General features: G+C 42.0%; 1 protein-coding gene across 4 annotated transcripts in view; it reads left to right on the top strand.

The window, feature by feature from the left end:
• klf8 (Kruppel-like factor 8) overlaps positions 1-22,107 on the top strand; it is a 51,415-nt gene extending 29,308 nt beyond the window's left edge. The window contains exons 1-6 of one of the 4 annotated variants that reach the window (XM_026373324.1): positions 9,052-9,365; positions 10,576-10,839; positions 10,929-11,163; positions 14,933-15,044; positions 16,565-16,704; positions 16,786-22,107. In XM_026373324.1, coding sequence (XP_026229109.1) covers positions 9,195-9,365; positions 10,576-10,839; positions 10,929-11,163; positions 14,933-15,044; positions 16,565-16,704; positions 16,786-16,967 — 1,104 coding nt within the window. In that variant the 5' untranslated portion in view covers positions 9,052-9,194 and the 3' untranslated portion in view covers positions 16,968-22,107. Of the gene's footprint in view, positions 1-9,051; positions 9,366-10,572; positions 10,840-10,928; positions 11,164-14,932; positions 15,045-16,564; positions 16,705-16,785 lie in introns of those variants that run through there. The other 3 variants (XM_026373323.1, XM_026373321.1, XM_026373322.1) reach the window with 3 other exon arrangements.
• The last annotated feature ends 5,255 nt before the right edge of the window (positions 22,108-27,362 follow it).

Genomic DNA, 27,362 nt, shown 5'->3' with positions numbered 1-27,362 from the left:
GTCGGGGGGTGTTGTATTTAAAAAGGGGCCTAGATTCCCGGTCCCCGCTAATATCCTCAGATTGTAGTTTTTCTTCGTAGCTTAAAGCTCAAGTTTAAGATTGCATTGAGCAGAGGCCGATAAATAAAATGAATTTCAGCCGCTAAGATTAATTTGAGCTCATGAAAGGAGATTGCATTCTTACCACTCAAAGGGTGGGGGTTGGGTGGAGTGGTGTTGCGTAAGGGCTCATTAAGCAGAGGGTGTGTCTGTGCATGTGTGTGTGTGTGCTGACCACACCTCTGTGGCTGCCTGATCAGAGGGGAGTGGAGTTTCCTGCCTACAGATAAAGTCTCCAGGAAGCAGATCCTCCTGGTGTTCACTCCACTGGGAACCTGCAAACATTAAAACATGTTATATGGCTCGCATTATGTGTATTAGCACCGCCTTTAATATGACTTGTTTAAATCACTGTTTATGCTCCACAATGTTTTTATTGTGCTGGTGTTATACGTTCTTCGTTGAGAGACGATGGCATTTCTTTCAAATAATGGTTTGAATGCTTTGAAATTCGTTGACAAACTTTTATTTGACACACTTGAGATTGAACGGACAAATATGAAAAGAAATCCTACAAACATCCAAAGACAGAGAAAATCTAGCAAATACAGTATCCAGAAACCAGCAGCAAGAGTGGATCTTATGTTAACACATCATCACATTAGAACACCAACTAATTAGCAATCAGAAAGATTCACATTCAGTGTCCACAGATATTTGAAATGTGGTCCAAGGCTCCACTGGCTGCATTGGTTGAATCAGACCAGGTTATGCAAGAACACAATTAGTTTGTATGATGAGTTAGTTTGAGTAACACAGTCTTAAAGTGTGCTAGGAAATGTCCGACATCTAGTGGTATGGCGATAAATCGATAAATCAGTCTACTATTTTGTGCCTGCTGCAATATTTCCAAATGCAAAGGTCCTTAGTTTACCATCACATAAGTCAAGGTTTGCATTGTATGCTCGGGCTTTCTGAGGATTTTTCCACAAACTGCAGTGTTGGAGTTGAACAACAACTTCTGGAAGCAAGAGAACTATTTGTGGACTGAGCACAGAGGGCTGCACGGGCATGGGACCATGCTGAACACTCCAGAAATGACAGACTGTTATGGAAAGGAGAAAAAAAGAAACCCCGCTCTGAATTCAGGGGAGGATCTGTGTGGTATTTTGATCACCGTTGTTATCCTCATCTTACGCAGAGTGAGGTGAAGTGTGTTTAACAGTTTGTTGTTTCCAAAAAGAGGTAATGAGAGAAAAGTTGGGGCCGAAGACAGAAAAGAGGAATTGATTAAACAGGCTGACTGGTTTGTACAAGTTGACTATTGTCACAGTGTCAGAATGTCAAAGGTCACTCTGGGACCTTCTCATGGAAAGAAAAAGTTAGTAAACTCTTTTTCTCCCGCATACTTGATCTCATCTCATCTCTTCTCTTCCCACCGTTGATCTACTCCACGTTCTCTATCAAGCTCCCTCTCCCTCTCCCTCTCTCCGTCTTTCTCCTCTATCTCTCTCTTTCTCTCTCTCTCGCCCTAATAGGATATGTCAAGGGAGGCTCTGCTTCCGCTCGCCCCATCGCCATGGCAACCACGGCTCTGGCGGGAGTAGCCTGACACCCTCCTCCCTTCCCCGCTCCTCGTCTTCCTCCTCCACCTTTCCAAACCAGCTTCTCTCTCTTTCTCTCCCTGCCCCCTCCCCACTCTCTCCCTCTTTCTCTAACTTGCCACTTCAGCCAAAGGCGAACACACACGAGCACGCGCACACACACATACTGAATACCTGCCAGCACAGCAGTGAATAGCCCTGTAATCTCTCTCTCACACACACACACACACACACACACACATATGCACACAAATACACGCGCACACAGACATACAATGAGGCCCTCTATGCATATGTGTGTGTGTGTGTCACTGATGTATGCACATAAACAAGTCAGTTGTCCTCCAGCAAACAGAAGCAGTCATGCACAGACAGACCACAACACATACACACATGTGTGCGCACACTCGATGTGTGTTTGTGTGTGTGAGTGTGTGAGAGCATGAGACATGAGAGGTTAGATGTCAGAATTGAAACTTTACTGTGCTTTTGCCACGAGGGCTTTGCTGGCATGAGTGTTAGTCAGTATGTGTATGCTTGTGTGTGCGTGTGTGTGTGTGTGAGAGGAGTTATGTGTGTCTATGTTAGAGCATTCAGTCCATTCATTGGATAACACATTCACAATTTTGGGATGCAGAGAGAGAAAGAGAGAGATGTGGTGGTGGGGGGAAAGGTGAATGCATTGCAGATATTGGATGGATGCAGTTTCCTCTGCTGGTGCAGGATGATGATGTCATAGTTGGCAGCTTACTTCCTCCAGAGTAGAGCTTCCAGGAAGTAGAAACAGCTGCCCCGAGCAGGAGAGGAAGCACACTTCTGTTTTGTGTTGATTGTTATAGAGCAAATTTACTAACATGTAGTTCATTAAGCTGGTCAGCTGAATTTTAATGCTTTTGTTTTGGATTATGCTGCGTATAGTGTACTAAGGGGTTTAACAAACACATGAATGTGTGGGTCGGTCCTGGTGGTTGAATACCTTGAGAAATACCCGCCGACTTTTCCAAAATCCACAGTCATTCGCAGCCTATTTGTGGTGCGATTATCTAGACGTGCGAAGTGTGAGTGTGAACCTCTCTCACAAACTGTTGATGTGCACATACTAGTGTAACACTGTGAACGTCTTCCAGGAGTCTGTTTCAATATGAGTTTTATGATTTAGTCATTGATCATATTAATAATAATTGATTGCAGCAATCACTAAGATACATGTGATAGATGTATTTGTGTGCATACACAGCTGCAGTTGTGATGACTGTGGTGCCACTGACTGCTCTCATGCAAGCCTCCCTTCCTGTCATCTGACATCAGCTGCAGAAATCTTGATGTTCATAAGTCATTCTGTCTATTCAGCTCTAAAATTAGGATGTTATTAAAACCAAGTGAAAAAAAAAAAGCAGTTCCAGTTTGGTGAGATAAATTCACCTGTTTCCAACACAAACAGACTGTTTCCCGAGTTAAGCTGAAGTGGCCCGGGTGTCGACGCTTGTCCGTAATGAGCATTACTGGTGTCTAACGTTTTACTGCCAGGATGACCGAGCCAAGATGTTTGTGTTTTTTTTTCCATTTACATACGATGATTTTGAAACGATGGATGCGTCAGTAGGTTTCTCCACCCTCAGGGAGGAGGTTTTTAAAAAGGACAAACTAATTACACAATGTAATAAACAAAAAATCATTTTAAATGTGATTCATTCATTTAAACAGTTTAAAGTTTCCCCTTTATGAAGCATGTCAATCAAATCGTCTTATTTTGCCTGTTGTGTGTAGTATAGTCACATAGACTTTACATCTGAAAATGAAGGACAGTGATGATTCCAGCACTTTGAAAAGAGGACGTGCCTGGATAAGTGGAAAACTGAAGTCTGCAGACGTTGTTGATATGACCCATTCAGGAGGCATCTACCCAGGATAGACCACGTGCTGTGTTGGACTGGAATGACTTGTGAACTATTGTCTCTCCCCACATACACTTTCTGTACAGTATATTCCACAGCTTAATGCAGCAGGTTGAGACACATTCTTCTAGTGTTACAGTGAGGTGTGCTAAGTAAGAAAACTAGATTGAAAAGAATTTCAAATAATTCTTAAAATAACACAGTGGAGTAATATAAAAGCCTGCCAAACATCTTTTCACTTAGAGGAAGTTCTTATTTTTATTATGGGGCTCCTCCTTCTGACAGTTATGATGACATTTATTTGTGTCTTCATTGTATAGACACAGGGAACAGACATACTGAACATGTGCAGATGCGTGGATGGGGTGTTGCGACACAAACAACCAGACGGGTTTTAAACAAGTCCAGTTTGGCCCAGCTATGTAAGCTACTTGTTTGGAAGTGAAAGCAAAGTGAACAGTAACATTTTTCTAATTAGTTTCACGGCTCCTTCCTCTTCATTCCCTTGTCTCTCCAGAAGAGTGAACAAACCTGTTGACAGCAGCCACATGTTGTCAAGACACTGACACTGAATGGTCATTCTATACAACCTAAAATTAGAAAATGCATATTTGTGTCAGAGCTTTCTCTAGCTAGATCCTGATTATTCTAATCAGACACTTGTGACTGACACCATGCTGTGTTAATAGACGGGTTTCCTGTCTACAAATAATGAGGATGCGTGCGCAGCAGTGGAGTAGAAAACACATTTCCGCAATATTAGAGTAGTTTCTATATAGACGTTTTAGGCCTAAGTGATCTTTTATATATTCTTTTTAACAGCTGTTTAATATTTTCTATACTAAAATCACACATGCATAGTTTGACATCCGAAGGTGGCGTTTTCTTTTACCTAAGGAAAACTGAAGTTGCAGCATGCCATCATGTGCAGCGCTGCACAGCTGTAATTAAAACTCGACTAGAGGTTAGTGTCAGGCCATCCCGTGTGGGCGTGTGGGACGAACAAGTTACTAAGCACCCAGGAAATCAACACCGTCAACTCCGATCAGGTGACATTAGACGATGATAACACTGGCTAATAGAAACAGCGAGCAGTTCTGGGATCAGGTGGGGGAACTAGAGAGAGAGAGAGAGAGAGAGAGAGAGAGAGGAATAGACTTTCTGACCTTTAACGTCAGGGTGGGGGAAGTTGGTGGTTCTTAGGGTGGGTCTGACTTTAAGGGGTGGAGCTGCTTGTCTGTGTGTGTGTGCTGTGCTGGGCTGGGCAGCGTGCTCCATGGCTAATATCTCCCCCAGCTGTTGTTTTTGTCTTTATTATATCAGCCATATCTCAGCTCACACTCCACCACTTCAGGCAAACACACACACACGCGCAGAAGCAACACTATATATACATGCACATATCACTCCAGCACACGTGGAAGTCCTGATTAAATGGTGTTAATCACAGGTGACACTGACATATTCTGTCCTGGCTCACAGTGTACCCCAGAGTTGATCTGAGCTCAGGACCTATTGATTCCTTCCTCTAGAAAATGGTGACACGGACTAAAAGCCTATTAGGCTTCAGTGAAACTCAGTTTTTACTAAACACGCCTCACCCTAAGTCTATTCTGTCATTCAGTTTTTTTTGTACCACACAATATCACATTCTCTACCAAAGTCCTGTATGCATGTAGAAGGGCAGGAAGGGTAGTGTTACCAGATCTGTTGGCACCATCTGGGCAGTAACTCGTGGCCTTTATCCATCAGATACACAGGAACTGAACGTAGCTCTTACCTGTCTGCACCAGTATCTGTGAAACTACAAAGATCAGGCAAATCAGACCGATAACGGATTAAATGCAAGAGACATGCAAATGCACGGAGGCAAAATCTGCTGAGTCAGAACTTCGTCACAGAAACCGAAACTAGAACTAGGTTACTGCAGCTTGTACGGCTTAAATAATAAGTAATCTATTGTTGCAACAGTTTGTCGAAAAGCTCTCGTAATGGTCAGGAGCCATTTGTGACTAGCCTTATTAAATGTAATATCATTTTGAACTTTTTAATTTAAGTTCTGACATTTCTGATTCATACAAAGCTGCAAACAGTATACAACATTGTTTAAAACATCTGCCACCTTGAAAAATAACACATGACAGTCACAGGGAGTGTTTTAAGGCCATCTCTTAGGAAGCAGGTCATTAAAATGTCATTTCTTAATGGGAATTTTGTATAATAGCTGTTGCTGTTGGTCCCACTTATCACGTAATCTGTCATCTGTAAGTTATGTGGCTAATGATGAGGTGACTGTGTGATTAAAGTGCCAGCGTTGCCAAAGCAAGCATTACTTATTAACCATTTCTTTTTAACTGGCACGGTTACAAAAAATAAAAATAGTGATCTGGGATCAGTTTGTAGCCAAATTCGTTGGAAGCATGAAAGAAAAATCTGCATCTCTCTGAGTATGTGATGAGTCATGTTTACAGTAATACTTCAAAATACTTCACTGCTCCTCTAAATCTCTCGTTACTTTATCTGAATGAGACCCAGTGTGGGTACAGGATGATTTAAAGGCCCCTGGACAGATCATATTTTTCTCTCTGCCTAGCTTTCTCACCAATGCAGTTACAGCTGCTACCCGCCTTCCATTCAAGTTAGAGATCACATGAATTAATTGCAAGGTGAAGTCTGGGTGACCCATTTTATGGTGGAGCAGTTGAACTGAGAAGGGAAGGGGGGGAAAAGAGGCGCACTCCGACGAGCATCGCTGTAACGCGTCTAGCTCTGTCGGGGGTTTTTCATTTTTTTTTCATTTCGTTCGATGGAGTTTATTGTTTTAAAGGGAATTGTCTTCCAACCGTGGCAGATTGTTGTGATCGTTTCAGACATAGATGCAGATAATCTTTACCCAAGGGCAAGAGGAAGGTTTAAGTAGTATTTTTAAGCGAAGCGCAGCTTTGTGCGAAAAGAGAGTCGACATAGAAACACTGGGTCTGTGCTGAAATCTGAATCAGGATTGATGAGGAAGCATTGTTTAGCTCTTGGCGATGTTGTATTGTGGTAAAGCACCTGTATATTCTTAATAAAAGCAACATATGTTGTTTCAGCCTCAATCCTCTCAAAGGTTTCTCTCCTACCAATCTGTCCTTGAGTGCTCTCAAATCTTGACTTTCAGAGTATCTGCCATTCAGATGACTTCAAATCTAACCAACATTCATTTTGTGTGTGTGTGTGTGTGTTTTATTTTCACTTTGCACCATGAAAGCAGGATACATTTTTTAAAATATGAAGGCGCTGATGTTGTAGTGAGAAGGTAGTTAATAATAGTCGTGTGCACTTGTGTAAAACAGCCTCTTGAAGTGAGCTGTGCATACCTAAAGAAAAATTGATTGAATATGCTTTGGTCAGATTTTAGTATGATTGAGCTGTATGCCCCCACCTCCAAATTAGCACCAGTGCTATGCTTCGTTTTACACTAATCTCTCAGTCCTTCTATCAGAAAGTTTCATACAAGTTCCTTTTTCTTTCTGCCTCTCAGATCAGAGAGCTTGCAGGAGTCCAGTGAGGTTTTCCTTTTCTCTATTTTCTATTGGACTTCAGCCTTTCAGTCTTTTCTTTTGAGGATTTTGCAAAGATTTGTGGATTTAATCTGAGCAACTGTGAAAAGAGGAGAAAAGGAGTAGAGAGCAAGAAAAAACCCAACAACACATGAGAAGGGAGGAAAAAAATGAGAGCGAGTGTGTGGAAATGAAGCCAAAAAAGGGGATGAGAGGGTGAAGTGGGAAGAAACAAAGGTGTGGTCGATGTAGAGAGCGAGAGATGCTGGAAGGAGGAGGCGGGGGGCGTGGGAGAGAAAGGTGAAAAGGGTGTGGTCGTGTTAGATGGAGTGAGAGAGTGAAATAAAAAAAATAAAATAAAAGGCAGGGAGAGCTGGGGGTGAAGTGATGGAAAGATGAACGGACTGTGAGGCAAAGGGAAAGGAGTTGGTGGTGGGTGGGGAACGAGTGGAAAACATGGAGTCAGCTGATAGCTCCCAGTTTCCATGGCAACGGTAGGCCTTTCCCACCCACTCTCTTTCTCTCTCTCTCTCTCATCTCTTTTCCTCTTCTCTGCCTCACCCACTCCCGCGCTTCTTTCACACTTCATTTTCTTTTCAGTTTTTTTTTTTCCCCTTTCTTGAGGATGACTCCCTATTATCACCACTCGGCTCTGCTCCCTCCTCCTTCGCTGATCCCTCTTTTTCTTTATTGTCCTTCTGTTTGCTTTCCTTGTGTCCTCTCCTTGGCTTTTCCTTTCGTTTCCTTTCCCCTTTGCTTTTTATGTAGCTCTTTAAATTCCTTCTTACCTCAGCCAAGTTTGGTGCTTGTCCTATATATGAGGATCTCATATTTTGTCAAAGCCTCCTTTCCTTTCCTTTCCTTTCCTTTCCTTTCCTTTCCTTTCCTTTCCTTTCCTTCTTTTACTGACATGGATACTCAGTCTGTAAGTTTCCTTGGAGTGAATGTTTCTTGTCTAAAACGCGGCCACCTGTAATGCAAAAACATGCCAAACAGACGGTATTCTCCTTTAATGTTGGTCATTCTCATATGCAATGATTGTTGACTGCGGGGGGTGTTTACAAACCTTTGTATCTGCATCCTCATCCCCCGTCACAGGGCCCAGGCTTCAGCTGAACTGTGTGACCCGATAAAAGGGCGTAGTGCAGTCTCCACCCTCTCCTCCTCTCTAAGAGCCAGCTATGCTCAGCTGAATTGGATGGAGGCCAATTCCTGGACTCTCTCTCTCTCCATCTCTCCTGTTCCTCATTCACTTTTTTTTTTTTTTACTCCGTCAGTACCAGTCTCTCTCAGTCCAGCCCGGCTCTCTCTGTCACTCTTTCTCTCCCTTTTCTGCTCCTCCTCCCCAGTGTCTCACACAGGAGCCATTGTTGCCTGTGCTTTCGATCTATAAGGCAGCTCAACAATCGGGGGCTGTAGATGCGAATAGGGTGCCCTGAAAAAACTAGGGCGTAGCATGGGCGTAGTCATTGATCTGGAGATGAAGCAGTTACTCAAAGAAAACTTGGTACATAAACAGTTGAGTTCAATTTCAACCTGCTATAAATTCATTCACTCCCAGTTTTCTTTAATGATATTCTTAATATTACTCAACAGAGAAACATAATAGTCACATGGATAATTGAGCAGTATGGGTTTACAGGTTTCAAGTTTCTCAGCCTCATTTATATATCATCAGGTTTTGCTTTCTTTGGCTAAATACCCATGAGCCTCTGTGTTATTATTATTATTATTAACCAGAATAATCCAGATTTTTAGTATATTTTTTTATTGCTACATGACAAACAAGTTACCAGGTGCAGTAGATTCTCTGAAAATAAACAAGACCCAGCATTCATGATATCCACGCTCTTAAGGCTGTGCAATTGGGCAATCAGTTAAAAGGGGTGTGTTCAAAAAAATAACAGTGTGGCATTGAATCAGTGAGGTCATCAATTTAGTGAAAAAACATGTGTGAATCAGGTGGCCCCCTATTTAAGGATGAAGCCAGCACTTGTTGAACATGCATTTGAAAGCCTGAGGGAAATCGTTCAAGACATTGTTCAGAAGAACAGCGTACTTTGATTAAAAAGTTGATTGGAGAGGGGAAAACCTATCAAGAGGTGCAAAGAATTATGGGCTGTTCAGCTAAAATGATCTCCAATGCCTTAAAATGGAGCGCAAAACCAGAGATACGTGGAAGAAAACGGAAGACAACCATCGAAATGGATGGAAGAATAAACAGAATGGCAAAGGCTCAGTCAATGATCAGCTCCAGGATGATCAAAGACAGTCTAGAGTTACCTGTAAGTACAGTATTGTTCAAAATAATAGCAGTCCAATGTGACTAACCAGAATAATTCAGGTTTTTAGTAAAAATATTTTAATGCTACATTTATTGCTGGAACAGTTTGCATATGTCAGAATACTTGAAGAGGTCATTTGGCCTCACGCTGAAGAGGACTTGCCGTTGAAATGGTCGTTTCAAGACAATGACCCCAAACACACTAGTAAACGAGCAAAGTCTTGGTTCCAAACCAACAAAATTAATGTTGTGGAGCGGCCCGGACCTTAATCCAATCGAGAACTTGTGGGGTGATATCAAAAATGCTGTTTCTGAAGCAAAATTAAGAAATGAAAATGTAAATGAATTGTGAAATGTTGTTAAAGAATTATTTAGTGATAACAGCTGAAAGGTGCCACAAGTTGGTTGACTCCATGCCACACAGATGTGAAGTAGGCATACAACTAAATATTAGTTTAGTGATTCACAGAATTGCTAAATCCTAGAAATGAAAGTTTTTACAGTCAACGGCAGACACTGCCATTTTTTTTAACACACCCCTTTCAACTAATTGCCCAATTGTACAGCCTTAAGAGCGTGCATATCATGAATGCTGGGTCTTGTTTGTTTTCAGAGAATCTACTGCACCTAATGGTAACTTGTTTGCCATGTAGCAATAAAAAATATACTAAAAACCTGGATTATTCTGGTTAGTCACATTGTACTGCTATTATTTTTGAACAATACTGTACATCAAGTCTTGAAGTGCTCCAGTTGCTCCAGATAGACAGTAGCACAGAAGACAAATAGGGAAACGACTTCTGTTTTGCTGGCTTGTTTTGCTCCTGCTGGCTATTCAGACAATAAAGCATTGATCGGCAGGCTTCACTTAATTGTGAATACATCACAATTAAGTCTAATTAGTACCAGTTTGCTGTTTACATCTATTATGCTGTCCTTTCAGAATAGTAATTCATATTATGTTGAGCATGAGTTGACTTAACTAACTTCAGGAGTCATCATGGAAAATCTGAACTGAAACTTTCCTCAACCTGGTTGGTGGAAGCACTTAATAATGCAGTGATGTAAATCTGATGGAGAAGTTTGTCTGCTCTAAAATAAATATGTATTGGGGGTTTCAAGTTGTTGTTGAATGACTTTATGTTCAAATTTCTAAATGTCTCTATATTTATATTTCTTCGTCCCCACCGTTGTCCCCGTGTGTCTAGCAGGCAGATGTCAGCTGTTCACAGCCAACAGACCTAAAGGTCAAGACCGAGTCGCCAGTTTGTAAGACGGAGCCCTCTTCGCCCCAGCCGTCTCCTGCTGAGGACCAGACCGAACCTGTTGACCTGTCCCTTAACAAACCCCGCTCCTCTTCGCTCCCTGCCGCCGCAACAAGCACCACAGTTAACCCTGCACCCAGCAGTGCTGTGACCCAACCCAGCCTGTCAGCCACACCAGTCCCATCTGCGGTACAATCGATAGGCTCCATGGTAACTACAACCTGCTTCCATTGAATCTGTACAGTCTACACAGCAGGGTCAGAGTAACCAACCGTATTTCCCTCCTCTTGCCTCTCTAGGTCCTCTCTCCAGGTTCTATCCTGGCCACGCAAGGTGCTGGGGGGCAGCAGATCCTCCACGTCATACATACAATCCCTTCGGTCAGCATGCCCAGCAAGGTGGGCCAGTTGCAGACCATCCCGGTGGTGGTGCAGTCACTGCCTGTTGTCTACACAACCATGCCAACGGATGGCGTCGCCACAGCAGCCATTACAGTGCCGCTCATAGGCAGCGATGGGCGCTCAGAAGGATCAGGTGAGTGGTTCAACCAATTCAACCAACAACCAGAAGATGCTTAACATCACACACACACCGAATGCCGCATGCTAGCATCGTTATACTCCAGCTGCAAGTCCAAAACATACTGACATTATGCCACGTGTCAAAACAGCCTCCTCCGGTACTTCCTTTATAAAACCTACACACCAGCAGCAGTGAGTCATGCATTGTGACAGATTAGGCCACTGTACTATTTTCAAACTTGTTCCCTTAGCTGGATACTGTGCCTTGACTTGTCCACTTGTCAAGTGATGACAGGTTTGAGCTGCGAGCCACACTTCCAGCTATTAAAAGATATAATAATAAAAAAGTGAATTTCTTTTAGTGAGTCACGACTGAATTAAACTGTGACTTTACTTTATAGGTTAAATGTTATGTTACATACAGGTAATGCACATTATAGGATTTGCTAATATTATTACCACTACCATTTCAATTAACACCAGTACTACTAATCTAACGACTTATGAATTTAATATTACAAGTATCCTGTGTTGCCTCACTTTATCATTTAGTGTTTTAAACCACAATGAAACAGCATTTTCTGGGCACCTTTCTTCCTTTGACGTCATAGGCTTCATGTTAAAACAGGAACACAAACAAATAAACATCCGTTCAGTAAAGGTAAAGTTGGAGATGCTGTTAGATAGTTCTCTTCTCCTCAGTCACGTTTTCTGACAGTCACATTTCCTGCCATTGCATTTCCATCAATTCCGTCACTTATGCTCACACTGTCATTTATAGGTATCTCTCACCGTCTCAGAGGAGTACAGCATGTCTCCGGAGGGCGACGTGTATTTGCAGTCAGGGGTCTTTTAGATATATTTTCTGTCTGCCTTTCTTTGTCATGCTGGTGCTCTCCATATGTGCCAGATGATTGATGAAGAAATTCACAGAGAGAAATGTTGCATGTTGGGGGGGGGGGGGGATGTTCCTGCTCCAAATTCATCTGTCAACAGTTCTGATTCAATCCTCTAATATTTTGCGGCGGTTGAAGTCTCAAGATGTCTCATAAATGAGAATAGGTACTCGCTTTGCAGGTTGCTCAGTAACTAATAATCTGTTTTTTTTTTAGCTTGTACTGAGTTAAATTGTGCTCCTCGAATGCCCGGACCTTCTTTGACTGTAAGATTAATCAGTGTGTGAAAAGGTGATCAATAATGATGAACAAATGAGGGAGAGAAGTGGAGAAGTCTTTATTTCAAACTGCCTGCTGAAGTCAGTTCGTCCTGCTGTCATCCGGAGCGCTTTAACACTCTAAGCCGTCCAGTCGATTGATTAAACAACGATGAACAGAGAGGTTAAAGGAGGTGTAATCTATTCCCGAGTAAACACAAAGGGGAAGCTCGACATTTGCTCAGACAAGCTGGCAAAACAGAACTCCACCCCTTTGACAAACTGCTGCAAAGTCTTTCAGTTAATTCAGTTTAGTTCACCTTGGTTTTCTAATCCAAACTGGTGCAGCCTCAGACTCAGGAATGTAAAACAGGGGAGCAGCACCTCAAACAGTCTGTGCTGCTCAGTGTATGTCGGCCGTATTATTTAGTGGTTACCCCTCTTATCTGTAATTAATAATCCTGCTCAGTTGTTCTAACAATCACGTCATATACATGAACCCTTTGAAGCTGCGTTTGCACTGAAGAGTAACTTGAGGTCAGAGTGAGAATCAGCTTCCTTTACTGTATTCAACCTGTAACCACACCTGCTGTAACAGTGATGTAGGGATGTGCTGACACACCTTGGACGTCTGCATCAATGCTTAAGGTCAGCAGCTCTTTAGAGTATTAGTCCACTTTATATGTTTGGCCACTCAATGAAACATGAGCAGTTAGATGTTCACATTAACCAGCACTACGTAAACCGTTCTAGGTAGTTTTCTGTTAGGGCCAGGTGGATTTTGACGGTTCGGCTGTCATTGAAGGAGCCAAATGTTCTTGTAGCTCGTATTGAAATCCTGTTTTGTTGCTGCTTTTCACACCCGGGAGAGCTACAGAGAAGAAACAGCGACTGAAGACATGAGCCAGGCGGGGGGAGCGAGAAAGCAGGAGAACAAGATGGGAACTTTGATATTTTCTGCTCTTTTTTCCTGTACCTGCAAAGAGATCAAGCGGGAGGCAGCTGGTGTTTGCTGTTCGTGTGCTGTGGTGTTGTGTTGTGTGGGAGGAAAAGGAGAGGCAAGGCTAGATAAGTAGACACGCATTGAAGAAAAGAAGTGAGGCTGTGTCGCTGAGGTGGAGGTTGAAGTGTTGGGGAGCCGAGCATGCTGCAGGGGAGGATGTAGAGAAGAGGGTGCGGTGATCGAGAGGAGAGGAGATGAGATGTCTTGACTTAAGAGAAGGAAGGCTGCAATGGCGGAGGGGTGGGGGCAGCTTAATTGTCTCCAGAGACAAACAACACTTTTTTGGTGTGCAACTCTCCACCACACCAACGTCCTCACACCAACACACACACACATATTCTCCACCCAAATTCCTTGCGTCACTCTTCCAACTGCCCCACCCCTCCTCGGTCTTTTCTGGGCTGGCTGGACTTTGAACAGTATGGCTGCCACATTCCTGCAGATAGAGGCAGGGGAGGGGGCACTTGCGTTGTCATTATGTTTTCAGACCATCTAATTAATCATCATAGCCTAAATAGTTTGATGCATGAATTGTTCTTTGTTTGCCCGTGTCGTGTTTTCCACTTTGGTAATGTTTGTGTTAAACTGCAGCCTGTGGATTTAGAATAGAGGGAGCGATAGAAGAGAAAGAGAGACACGGACTGACACAGAGTGAGAAAAGACTTCATAAATGAGTAATCCATCCGAGCACTTGTAATATTCAGATAATGTCTAATGTATCTTTCAATATGAGCAACTTTTGTCACATACTACATACATCATTAATAGGAAACTATACATTATAGAAGCTTTACATGTGATTACATTGATTTCCTGCATATAAGCTGAGCTGAATGGGAATTTAAACAAATACCCAGCATTTATCAGGAAATTTCTTATAAGCCTTTACTTCCAGCTATTGCAAATGAGAAAGCAGGACCACAATTTAAAAAATGATTATCTTCCACCGTGAACAAATGGAATTCAGCTCTCTACCCGCAGCCCTCCAAAATTTGAGGACGACCGGCGGAGACCCCTGATAGCCTTGGGTGATTTGTCTTTCAGTTCATTGCTAATTAGCATTGTCTGTGAGTCCTGTAGAATCATTCTCATTAACATTTCTTTGCGTCGTCCTCGTCTTGCTTTGACGCTGTGAAAGGCTGCTGAAATGGAAGAGAATGAAAAGAAAGACGACATGCTTCCCAGGCAGAAAGCGTCACATTAAAATGTGTTTAGAACACGTAAGAAATGAGGAGACGTGCACAGTGATCCAGCACGGACACAAATTCAATCCGTCAATTTAGCAGCATAGTAGACCACACCAAACTAAACACACACACGCTCACACACTTGGAGCAAGTCATTGTCTTGCTAAGTTTCTGGAACCCAGGCATTGTTAAGAAGTTATTAACCCCCTGCTGCTGTTCTCTTTTGTCTGTCTCCACTCTTCCTGTCATACTTTTATTCTCTCTCTACCCTATGTTCTATTTCTTCCTATTCCTTATTTCATCCACTGACTTTTCTCTGTGAACTGACCCCATGTCCTTCCTTTATTTATTGTTATCTTCTTATTTGTACCCTCCTTTCCCTCCTTTTCCTTTCTGTCTATCCTCCCGTCGTCATTTTCTGGTTCTGTCCTCTCTGCAGTTCGTATTAAGCCAGGTTCAACGTCTCCAGTCGAGTATCAGAGTGACAGTGATGCAGAGAGCGGTACAGAGTCGGGATCAGCCTCCCTCAGTGCCCAGAGCCTTGACGCAGGGTGAGTCCATGCTTCTCAAGGACGCAGGAAACACATTTTTTCATTCTTCAAAATCCATTTTCTTACAGGATTTAAACAACCAACTATTCCTTTTAGGACACTAAAGCTGTTGTTTACTTCTAAGAAAACATTGATCGATTGAGCTGGATGCTGTGTGGAGGGTCAGCCTTGCTCCCCCAGTGGCCAGTCATGTTAATAACATATTAAAAAAAAAATCTCTAGACCTCCATCATCCATCTGACTTCTATAAAACTGGTGACAGAAAGACCATAAACCACGCATGGTGTTATCCGAGTGTAAAGTTCATGACACCAGTTGGCAGGGTTTGTAAGAGAGGCACTAATGCGCAGCAGGGTTTATGGGTAATGCAGTCTTTGTGTGAAACAGTTCCCTGGCCTGCAGCTTCCTGAGTAATTACATTACTGCAGCGCTACCATGACTGGACACTTATATAACCTTATATAACCCTCTGTACAGCAGAACACACTGGAGACGCCCTGGCTATATCACAGGGAGACAAGTGCGCGCATGTCTTTGCAGTGTGTGTGTGTGTGTGTGTGTGTGTGTGTGCATGGGCCTGTACAAACTTCATACATGAGGATTTGGTCCTCTAGAGAAGTGTGAACATTTAAAGGTTACTTGTTAGGCTCAAGGCTGCATTGTGAAGGTCGGGGCAACAGTGAAGGCTGTTACCCTATCAGGGTAACCCCATTTGTATGTGTCTGTGTGTGTTTATTAGTGAATCAGGTCGCAGCTCCAGCCACACCCAGTGGGTGAGGCTGCTCGAATGCAACAGAAATTCAGGGTGTGGACATAGACGGTTAGTTTAGTGCCGTATGAGTTTGAATGTGATTGAGAGAGAGAGAATGTTTAAGAGAAACAAAGTGTTGTGTGTGTTTTTTGGTTTGTGTGTGTGTGTGTGTGTGTGTGTGTTGCTGGGCAGGGCTGTCCCAGAACTGGGGTATAAACAAGGTTACGTAATGCAGTTTGCCGTCACACCTCCTTGTAAAATGGCTAGGGAGAGCTTTGTTTTTTCAGATCAACTTTATTTAGAAAGCCTGTTTGAAATGTATATTCAAAAATAGAATCAATCACACGTAATAAAATCAGAAAGAACAGGCACGTCTGTCTTAATCTGAATGACAATTTAAGGCCAGGATGGAGATAGCAACAGAAACAGAATGACAGAAAACAAACTGGTGGGTTAAGTTTGTCAGATTCTCCCCTCTTGCAAGGAGAAGGGGAATGAAAGATGGAAGAGATGAGAGATTAGAGAGATACAGTAGTGTTGAAGTGGAAGCTGTTGTACAGCTGTGTTGAACCGTGCGAGTCTCTGCCTCCCTCTTGTGGCCATACCAGGACCCTCAAATCTACCTGAGTGTGATGAGAGGGGATTCTTACTCCTCATCTCTACAGTACAATGAGAATTGCATGATGCAACCTCAACACAGTGTAGCTGAAATATCAACTCCACATCACAGACACAGTCTTGTTGATTGAATCACTCCTTCCTTTCTCAGATCCGTTATGGACTTGGAGCCTGTCGATCCAGATTCGCCAGACATCAAGAGAAGACGAATCCACATGTGCGACTATGAAGGCTGTAAAAAAGTTTACACCAAAAGTTCCCACCTAAAAGCTCACAGGAGGATACATACAGGTGAGAAAAACAAACAAAACACATTGTCTCAAGCTTTCTCTACTTTCCCTTGCTTATGTTTCCCCTCCCGCCTCTCCCCAGGAGAGAAGCCCTACCACTGTACCTGGGAGGGCTGCACTTGGCGCTTTGCCCGTTCCGATGAGCTGACCCGGCATTTTCGCAAGCACACGGGAATCAAACCTTTCCGCTGCACCGAGTGCGACCGCTCCTTTTCCCGGTCCGACCACCTCTCCCTGCATCGCCGGCGCCACGTCATGATGTGAACTCTGACCTCCTCCTCCTCCCCCCATCTCCACCTCGAACCTCCCGGAGAAACAAACCTTTTACCCCCTGATGTCTCAAAAAATCCCTCACAGCACATCTTGTACCAGAGCCCCCTTCCTCCCCCCCACTGCACACAAACCTCTGCTACTTCCTGTTTCGCTCCTCACTCCTGCTGAAGTCACATGAGCAGATTAAACTGTCCCTCCAGCCTCCTCCTCCTCTTCATCTTGAAATCACATGAGCATCAGGAATGAGTCTGTGTGTTTCTGTGTGTGTGTGCACTGTGGAGGGTAGTGGATTTTTACTTTGTGTGTTTCAACACATCATCATCATCATCATCATCATCACCGTCCACATAACAGCACTCCCTCATGAAAACAGCCCCCTCCTACCTTCCTCCAGCTCAAGCCCCCCTGTCACTTAATACATCTCCTCAACAGAAAGACAAGGATGGACTGAAAAACCTCCAGCAGCTGGGATGTTCATCCATCCACCCATCTGAATATCCATCCATCCATCTATCCATCCATCCATTCAAAAGAAGAGGACAGGACATGAGGAGGAATAGTCTGTTTGTTAAAACAAGAGGAATCTAAAACTGATGTCTCTTCAGCTGCACCTTTTGTGTTTTACACTTTTATTTCTGTGCATATCCGGAGTTGGGAAGTGATGTAAAGCTCATATTTTATGGATTTTCGGAAGGAAAAGAAGCAATTCCCCCCTTTTTTTTTAGCAGATTTTTATGTGAAACTCTTCTTTTATAATCTTTTTATTTTGACTTGAGGAAAAAAAAAGACAAAACAGAAAGAACTAAATGAGACTAGAAATCTGACCAGGCATGTGATGCCAGTCTTTATTACCTGAAAGTATACTCCATCAGGGCTGTGGACATTTTTATGCTGATCCCAAAAAGGTGTTCGTTTTATTCCCAGCCCTTTTTCTGAGCCACTCTTCCCGTCCCTGAAGAAGTTGCTCTTTGTGTAAACATGTATAGAAACTGTATCTCCAACAAGTAAATGTCCTTATTTGTCTGATCTTCAGAGTCCAGATGAAGTGAAAATTTAGATGCTTCAGCTTTCCTGGTTTTATTTGGGGCTAAAACAATCAGAACAAGGTGGATTATATGATTTTTAAATCCCACAGCCTTCGGATCAAGTGCTCACTGAAGCGCAGTGGAAGTAGAAGCATCCCAACTCTGTGCATATAGGTGTGCGTGTGTATGTGAGCAGCTGAAGCAACATCAAATACCTAATTCCTCTTGGTCAGACATGTCGACGAGTCTGACGCTGAGAACTAAAACTGGTTTATTTTGTCCCCCTTTGATCCCCCGTCACCTCTTCCTTCATGCTCCCACACCCGCCCTTCCCTTCCCTGGTACACGGAGCTACAAGACTGTGAACTTTATAAAGATTCATTTGTTTTCACTGTATCAATCACATTATTGTTGTTTACGTGCCCCCCCCCCCCACCTCCTCTGCACACACTTTTCTGATTCTTCTTCGATAACAGTATTTGCTTTTTATGCATCGTTGTAGCTGTTGTTTTATGAAATAAGGCCTTTAGTTCTGTCTTTTTTTTTTTTTCCTCCTTTGCCATGGTTGACACCCGTAACAGAACGGCCTGCTTTGTTTTGTTTTTTTTTTTTAAACAAATGATTTCAGATCCTTTCGTTGTGTTCTGACGCTGTGAAAAAGACAGAGGAGACGCAAATCGTTTGAGATTACAAGCAAAATGCAGGGAATGGGGAGCTTCTCTCAGTGTGTGTGGTTTTGCGCGTGTTGTTCAAATGTGTGTGTGTTAGTATGTATCTGTGGGTGAGCGTGCATGATTTGAGATAAACGCATCAGAATTTAAGATTTTTATAAATCAGTTCCGGGCACTTGTTGTTCTTTTACCTCTTGCCCGTTGAGCCTTAATAACTGAAGTCAATCTGTAAGGGCGAAACCAGAACCACTGACACACGACATATGGCCAAAGATGAGCTACGAATCTCTACTTTTTGAAATGTGACATTGTTTGAACCCAGGAAACCAGTCTGTGGAAAAGTTGTCCCTCACAGTGAGATTAGTAGTCAGAAGCAAAAGGTGCTACATCTTGTTATAAATGGGAGACGATAATCTGTTGCTAGGATTTTATATTGTGAACTTTCTGAGAGGAAACATGCTGGGTTGCTTTTTTAAAACAAACATTAGAAGGGAGCTCTTGTTTTAAATAAAAGCTGATTTTACAGTTTATGACGATGGCAGAAGGGAAACATCACACTAACAGGTTTTTGAAAATGCAGTATTCATTTTAAAGGAACCTGGCAACTGTCTCCATTAAAATGCTCCCTACAGCATGTCAACAAAGTACGAGTTCTGCAAATTGAAATCGTAGAAACCACCTTTCAGACATTGTACCCAAACATCATACAGCATAATAAGCCATCTGCACCTTACATAATCCACGGATCCCGTGCTACTGAAAGTCAGGGTGACCAGGCCGTCTGTCAGTGGTTCTGGGAGAAACCAGGCACTGTGTCGGGCTGCCACAGTCCATAGTGCCTGGGGTTTAAACTACGGGGAAACTAAGCTCTCTCCTCACTAGGATTTCTACAAGGGAGGGGATCAATTCTCTTTCAACTGAGTTTGTTTGTGCAAACCTTGTTACACCAACATTGCCTCAAAAACTAACAAATTCTGTTTCTATGTTTTTCCCCTTAAGTATTTAAAACCTATCTAACATAACCTCATTGTTATAACTGTGCTGAACTATACAACTAAATAGCACATTTACCAAATTACACTATTTTGAATAGATTTATGCATTTGGGAAAAGAATTGACCCCCGTGACCTTGCCCTCTAAACCACAATGTCCGTGTCTTAAATGGGCTGTTTTTCAGCATCTGATCTGGGCTGAACTTGATTATGCAACATTATGCAGACCTCGCTCCAGGCGCTGTTCTGAACTCAGTAGTACGGCACTAGCTGGTAGTCGGACAGCTCACAGCTTAAGTTGTTTCAAGACCCTCAAAGGAAAGTCAGGACATGTAGAAACTTGGCGCTCACCAGCCGCTCTCAGAGAAAGATGCATACGGGAGGCGGCTAGGGTGTGCGATCAGTGGAACATAATCCTGACGTGTCCCTTCTACAAACACACACACGGAAAACTAAAACTTAGCTTTGGTGATGCTGTTCTGTGCCATTCAGTCGTCGTCATTTCAAAAGCTAGTAAGTGAGAGAGAAACATTACACATCCGATTTTTCATAAAGTGATAACAATGTTCCTGTTTCTCTGAACCCCTCTCCCCCCTTCTGCATCAACTAAAAAACAAACAGACAAAAAAGTTACTAAGCACATCTTTCTATAAGAGTATATGCATTTAATTGCAATTTTCTTTCTTTTGTAAACTGTTGATAAAGACATTAAGGAGAATTACAAATAATTAAAAGAAATCCATGTACATAAATGTATATAATCAAAATGTGCAGAGTAAATGTAACGGGTGAATTTCTATTTTTAACACTGACTAGATAATGTGAAAAAAAAAAGAGACAGTTTCTTTCCTTCTTCCTCCGTTGGTTTGATGATATGTGTTTTATCATGTGTTCATCATTTTCAAATCTTAATAATACATTTGTTTCGTAGTTTCTTGAAAATTGGTCCCACTTGTGTTGTGCACACTTGTGTTGCATGGAGAGTAGCCTTCCTGTTTTCTTATAGTGACGTTGGTGAGCATGTTGGTGTGTATGAGTCGGTGGGGTTCCACTAACATTAGTGACCCGGGAAAAACAAACAAACAAACAAACAAAAAAAAAGAGTCTCTCTGAAAAATAAGTCATGATTTATTCGGTATCACTTTAATACAACAGACCTTAAGATTTAAAATATCACTAATGAACTGAGTGAAATGTGATATTCAGTTGGATTGGGTCAGAAACCTTTTTACCCTCACGCTTTAGGTGTGCTCAGACACAAAGTTCCAGGTCTCATGGGGTAAAAACATTTTACTATGGCTGCTTCGTTTACATGAACATCAGACTAATTGCAGGTCAGTAGGTGCAAACATATCCGACTTCCAGGAAACCGTCGACAGCCTGTCGTTGCTTAGAGGAAAGTAGCTCGCCAAATTATACATTTCTTTTAGTTTTGAAAAACTAACAAAAGAAACTGCTTTGTGTTCTAGTTCCTTAGCGAACAGGCATTAACTTAGAACGGGGACGGAACCTGAGCTCCTCTTAGACATGATATCGTTTTTATTAAGGACACAGGGTTGCTACGATAAACTCGCCCTCACTCTCATCGCCCTCTGTGCTGAAATATTTAAAGCAGTTTCTCGATCCTCTGAAACCTGTCTGCATGCCGTGAGACCTCTAGAAATACTATAAGTGGGAATTTCTTTTTTTAACAAGGGCAACAAGCTCTTTGTATTTCTATCATTGTTACTCCACTGTGGTCGCCGTGTGACAGAAAATGCAGCTACGTTGGTATTAAACAAAGAGAGACAACTCACACACTAAAAGCTCTAGTGTCACTTGGAGGGATAGTCAGTTGTTCCACATCAAAAGCCTGTTGATGATGACCCAGACAAAGTCTTGATCCTGGAAGACTGATGCATGTGTTGGTGTTTTTTCTGCTTCCTGTTGTTTTTGTTGCAGTTCGTGCAAACCTGTTTTCCCTGGTATCCCCCCCCCCCCTACATTTTCTGTTCACGTATAAAACAGGAATCTTCACCTGCAAACTGAGACATTTATGAGGTTTTGTCCCTGCTCAGATCTTAACGGGTTAGAGTTCATGCCTGAAGGTGACGTCACTGACTGTCCGGTCCGTCTGTGTGCGAGTGCCTCGACTCACCACAAATCACTTCCTCTGCAAACCAGAAATTTTAGGTATTTTCTATTGAATGCAGTAACTTATGGGCCAGTACTATATTATACTCAGTGCAATGCAGTTATTATAATAATACAATTATTAATAATTTTCTCTTTTTTGTATTTGTACAGAACAAATGTGTAAAGATCAGTGAGGAAAACATGAGCTTTTTGATACTGTGACACATGGTGTTTGAAAGTCAGTTTCTCCCTGTACAGTTGTGATTATTTCCCCCCTCCCTTCCTTCTTCTTTTATAGAATAAAAAAATGTTTTTGGTGCAATTTAACGCCTGATGTCTTTGTGTGATTTTGTTCTATTTGGATGATGCTTCCGTCAAGAATCTAAAACAGGAGTTCACAGTCCGAGGACGAATTGATAATGTTAATGAAAACAAATAAAAGCTATTGAAAATGTACGTAAATTGTTAATAATACTACATTATGGGATGAACATTGTCTTAATGCATAATACTTATAGTGCTGAGCACTCCACCAGCAGAGGGCGCACTGTAACAGAAGATGGGAGCACAACTGAACCAATTCAACCAGGGAGGATGAAGGCCTCAAACATCCATTTCAAGGAGTCAGCTGAGGTAAAGTTCCAGGTGTAAACATCTGCTCGAGTCAATAATTAGCTCATTTAAAATGTGGTGAGCTCCTTATAAAAAAACGACTTACCTTGGGTTAACATAAAGAAACTTGTGTTTACAGAAACGTATCCAAGTTTCATTTGCAATTCAGAGAGAGAGAAGACCATTGAGATGAAACTAGGATAATAAAAAATGTGCAAGAAGTCAGTGTGTGTGTGTGTGTCTTTGCCATTTTTCTCTAAATGGTTTTATTAGACTCGTGAAGTCATGGTCAGGCCAATAATTTGCACACACACACAGCGACCGTCACTGAATCCATACAGATGAGACAGACACACACCATATAAATTCAAGGTACGTGAATGAAAACTTTGTCTCCGTCAGGTCGGTGCAGTTCACTGCACAACGCCATTCTGTATTTTATTTTTCTACGTTCGTCAATCATGTGAGTTCCCTGCCACCCTAACTGACAAGTTGTTTTTGGCCACGAAACCAGTTGAGTGGGGAAAGCGGTTACCTCCCACACGGTGGGTCACTAGTTCACAGGCAAACTGAACCTTTTGACTTGTTTGTGTAGCTTTCCTATGAATTATACGGAAGATAGTTCAAGAGCAGAATTGATATGATTTCTCAGGACAGTGAGAAGCCTCTACCTCCTCACTTTGCAGGAAAACATAGCTGCATTAGGAGCAAAACGGTTTATTGAAATGGGCGAATTGTGCTTGTGCAACTGCTAATAACTCTCTCGAATATTCCACAACCCACAAAGTGTGTTTGACTCCGTGCAGCTTCTAACACATCGAGCGCCACAGTGGTCCAGACTGGTTTCAAAAACCACCACAAAGCTGTAAAGTGAACACAAACATGGCTGCACGTTTTGAAAGCAGCTCTGTCGCCATACGCGGAGGATCAGTTTAGTTTTAGTAAAGTCAAGCTACGTCTGGCACTAAGAATAGTGTTTATGAGCTTAACACAGTATTAAGTGATAATGTTTAGTCATGAAGTGAGGTGGATCTCGTCGGCATTGATCCTACTGGTAGAACTGGTTCTGATACTTTGCTATTGAGCGGTCCACTCCTACAGCAGTGCTGCAAATAAACAGATTCAGAGAGGGCGCCTGTGACTCCCAATGCTCTCAACAGCATTTCATTTCCTATACTTGCCACAACCTTCTTCTCTCTTTGACAGAAAACTATTGACTAAGAGGACGTACTGTAGAAACTCCCTTCTTCATATGCATCTCCCCCTATTCCAGGATATATTTTCATATGGCATTTGTCCAGATGTCAGGTAACTTTAACAAACTGTGATCACTCAGGGTTTCTTGGAAGCTGCGCACACTTCTGAGAACATGATCATGTCTGACTGCACTGCTAAAAACCAGTCAGTTCAGACAGACAGGATTCATTATCTTACTGTGCTACCTGTGCAATACAACCATTTAAGACCAGTTTAAAACAGCTTATAGGTTGTGGGTTTAGTGAGTCTTGTCCAAGCAGCTCACTGCCAGATCCTAGATCCAGGTGAACAATATAGCTGATCCCTGCATGTCTGAGTTACAAGTCACAGACTGCAGGTGCTGAGAGTTATTTTGACAGCTATGTTGGCTGGTTTCTCTCTACCATCTTCTCACGCCATCTGGGCATGGCACGGTGTGCAAGCAACTGTTGTATACAACCCTCTCATAAATGCAAACGGTTAAAACAACGCCTATACACAGTAAGACCGGTCAGGCCCCGCTGACAAGATATTGAAGCAGTTCACACGAGGTTGTGTGAGTGAAAGGATCCTCACCTTGAGTGCACTTTAAATGAGTGTGACTGCGACATCATGTTGTCCAAGTCTGATTTACTATTATTACTATGATTTAAAATGTTCCATTGTGTCATAGTGTAGAGGCTAAAATCATTATGTTTGCTGCAATTTAAGTGTCACCTTGAGCGCTCTGTCTACAACCCAAAAAGACCACGACCAACACAAACCAATACAATGCCAGACCAGGTGATCTGGATCACCTTTCACTCTGCCCAAACAGTCCACAGAGGCCATGCAGTCATTCCTAGGTGATGCACACTCAAGCAGGTGTTTTCTTTTATTCTTGCCAATTATATCTCTGCTCGACTTACGGTTGGGCGTGATGATAATGAGATTTAAGTCACATACTCACTAGTAAATATGTGCTATAAAATCTACAGGATGGTTAAATAAGAGGGTTTCTTAGTAAGTGAAATGAAATGTGAAATGTTAACATAGCAGCAACTCTTGTGAAGAAATGAGTGGCCTTGTTCTTTTACAGTGCAGAAATCTGACTTCTAAAGTAGATTTTATAATGTCTAAAAAAGTGCCAGCTCTTTACTTCCAGTATTTTTAGTGTTTGTTTCGATCTTCATATCAACTACTTAATTGCACAATCTGCTTAGGTCTCTGTGTTCTTTACTGTATGTTCCCCTGAGAGATATTTAACTCTGGCAGGATTGCAGACAGCACCGCAGGATCAGCTGGACAAGTTTTAACAGGAGTTTTACTGCTCCGACTGTGGAATGAGCAGCAAGCCAAGCAGCCAGCTACACCAGGCCCCCAGGTGAACGTTCAGGAGGCTGAGTCCAAACAAAACGTACCAGTACAGCAAATGAAAAAGCGAGTGACTGTAAATAAACAGGCAAGTCATTTAGGTACATGCAGGGAACAGTATGTAGCACTGCTGCTGCCAAGTTCGGTGCCTGTTAGCATCTGGGAACACCAGGAGAGGTCGCAAATATGCCAAGTCATTGATCTTTTACATTTTTTTTATGCACCCTGAACATCCACTAAACATGATAATCATCATAAATACTGTATCATGAATATAATATATGTTCATATTATATTTTATAATCATAGTGTTCGTTGTCTTTTTATTCATACAGTATTGTATTGAAAGTGAGATGATGAAAGGCAGGATAAACTACTGTATATGGGAAAAGACAAAGATAAACCTAAAAATATTATTTAGCAGATAATGCTAATTACTAATATATATTTACGAATATATTTGTATTTAAGTTGTCTGGCAGGAGAATGGTATAGGTGTATCACACTGACAAACATATTTCTTGGTGATTCATATTCTATAAAGAGACTAACATCCTTACACACACGTGCACAGTAGGTTACGTGTTAACATTGAAGGCGTTGTCCCAGATGATGAGGCAAATCTCTGAGGTCTCTGTTGAAAGCATCTTGGCACATACATAATGATTACTTTCCCTGCCAGCAAACTAAAGTGGCAGACTCCACCCTCCCTGACTTTATACCTTCATGTTCAGTCTTATTATTATCACCTAATTATTGCCTTTTTTTCTGTTAAACCATCAGGTTCATTTGTGTCACGCAGTCCCAGGAGAATTTCCTACTGACGGGGTCACCTTTCACCTGCCACGTCACGCTAAGACAATCAGGTATCTTAAACAGACGGAGCCGTAACGGAACAGAGGAGTCGATGCAGGGGAATGATTAACTCTGCCTTTTTGTCTGTCTTTCCGTGAATAACGTCTAACTTTACTATTTGACCAAATCTGCTCTTTTGTTTCATTCAAAAATCTTTCAATTCACACTGAGCAACCCGTTGCCCTGAGACGAGTTGCATGGAAGAAGAACCAGTCTGATCACTGGTCAAAGCTTTTGGGGCTTCCCTCAAGGGGAGCTGTAAACCTGCAGTTCAGGCAAAGAATTCACTTGAAATGTTCAGAACAGATGTCAAGGAAGTGACCAACCAGAGTAAATAGCTCTGCTCTTTAAGGACACTGTGAATTAACGCATCAATGATGATTAAGAGGTTATGGGTAATGTGAAGGTAGCAGGCATGTAGCTACATTAGCATTCATTTGACCACCTGACAATAGTAAGTCCACACTTTTAGCTAAGGTTTGGTCTCCTCCAGCTTCTCAAGGAATTATTGGACTCTTTAGTGATTAAATGCTTAAATCTGTTCATCAGTCATTGCAAGCTTTAATTGATCTGCCATCCCAATGTGACTGTGAGAAAACTGTTAATTAACTGTAGATAGCAAATAGTTTTCTTCCATTTATCTTTTTGTTTTTTTGTTTATCATTGAGGATTGCTCTGTTATCACCAAAGAAACAAGAAAACACTTATTTTATTAATCTGTTTATTATTTCATTGCATCATCTTTGCACAAACTTTGTTCTTATTTATCGGTCATACATAATGATGTAAAAAAAAACAACCAAAAAAACAAAATTAGACAAGCATTTACATAAAACCGATCTAAAATCCCATTAGTTTAAAAAAAGGAAACAAATATTAATATAATAATAAGAAATAAATCCAAACAAATATTTACAGAGTTTCGTGCTAAAGCTAAAACTACAGTTATGTACACAGTGGGTGGTCAGAGATCCCTCCTTGAGAGAGACAGGAGAACTTGTTTCCTTGGGAAGAAACTTAAAACAAAATAAAGAAGAAACAAAAAAAGACAATCATAGTGTTGAAATACAGGATGTGTTTCATCTAACTGAACACACATAAGACCAACCTGAGCCAATCAATGCTTCGCATTTGTTAACCTCCATGGAATAACAGATGGACTGATTCTCAGCACAGCACGCCGAGTATCAGGTTTCTATGGCAATAACATGATCTGCAAACTGAGTTAAAAAGATGCGACTGTCAAAACGTTCTGGCATCGTCCACATGTTAGTGTTAGAGAAATGCCAAGTCTACGTAGCTGCTCGTTCAGTTTGTGGTTTCAAAAGAACAAAGACATACAGTGTTATTGACACAAAGCTCTTGAAAACAATACGTCCTGTATCATCCTGCTACAGGATGGTAAGTTTCAGACCTGTACTTCCAGTCCAACCTGCGTTTCCTACAGGCAAGAATAGAAAAGAACTGCACATGCTGATCTGCACCATGTCCTGGCATGAGAAGCAGCAGCAAAGTGCCATAAGCTG

The sequence above is a fragment of the Anabas testudineus genome, chromosome 14 (assembly GCF_900324465.2).
Source record: "Anabas testudineus chromosome 14, fAnaTes1.2, whole genome shotgun sequence".
Classification (NCBI taxonomy): domain Eukaryota; kingdom Metazoa; phylum Chordata; class Actinopteri; order Anabantiformes; family Anabantidae; genus Anabas; species Anabas testudineus.
The sequence above is the reverse complement of the archived record's forward strand: the minus strand, read 5'-3'. Positions and strand labels throughout refer to the sequence as shown.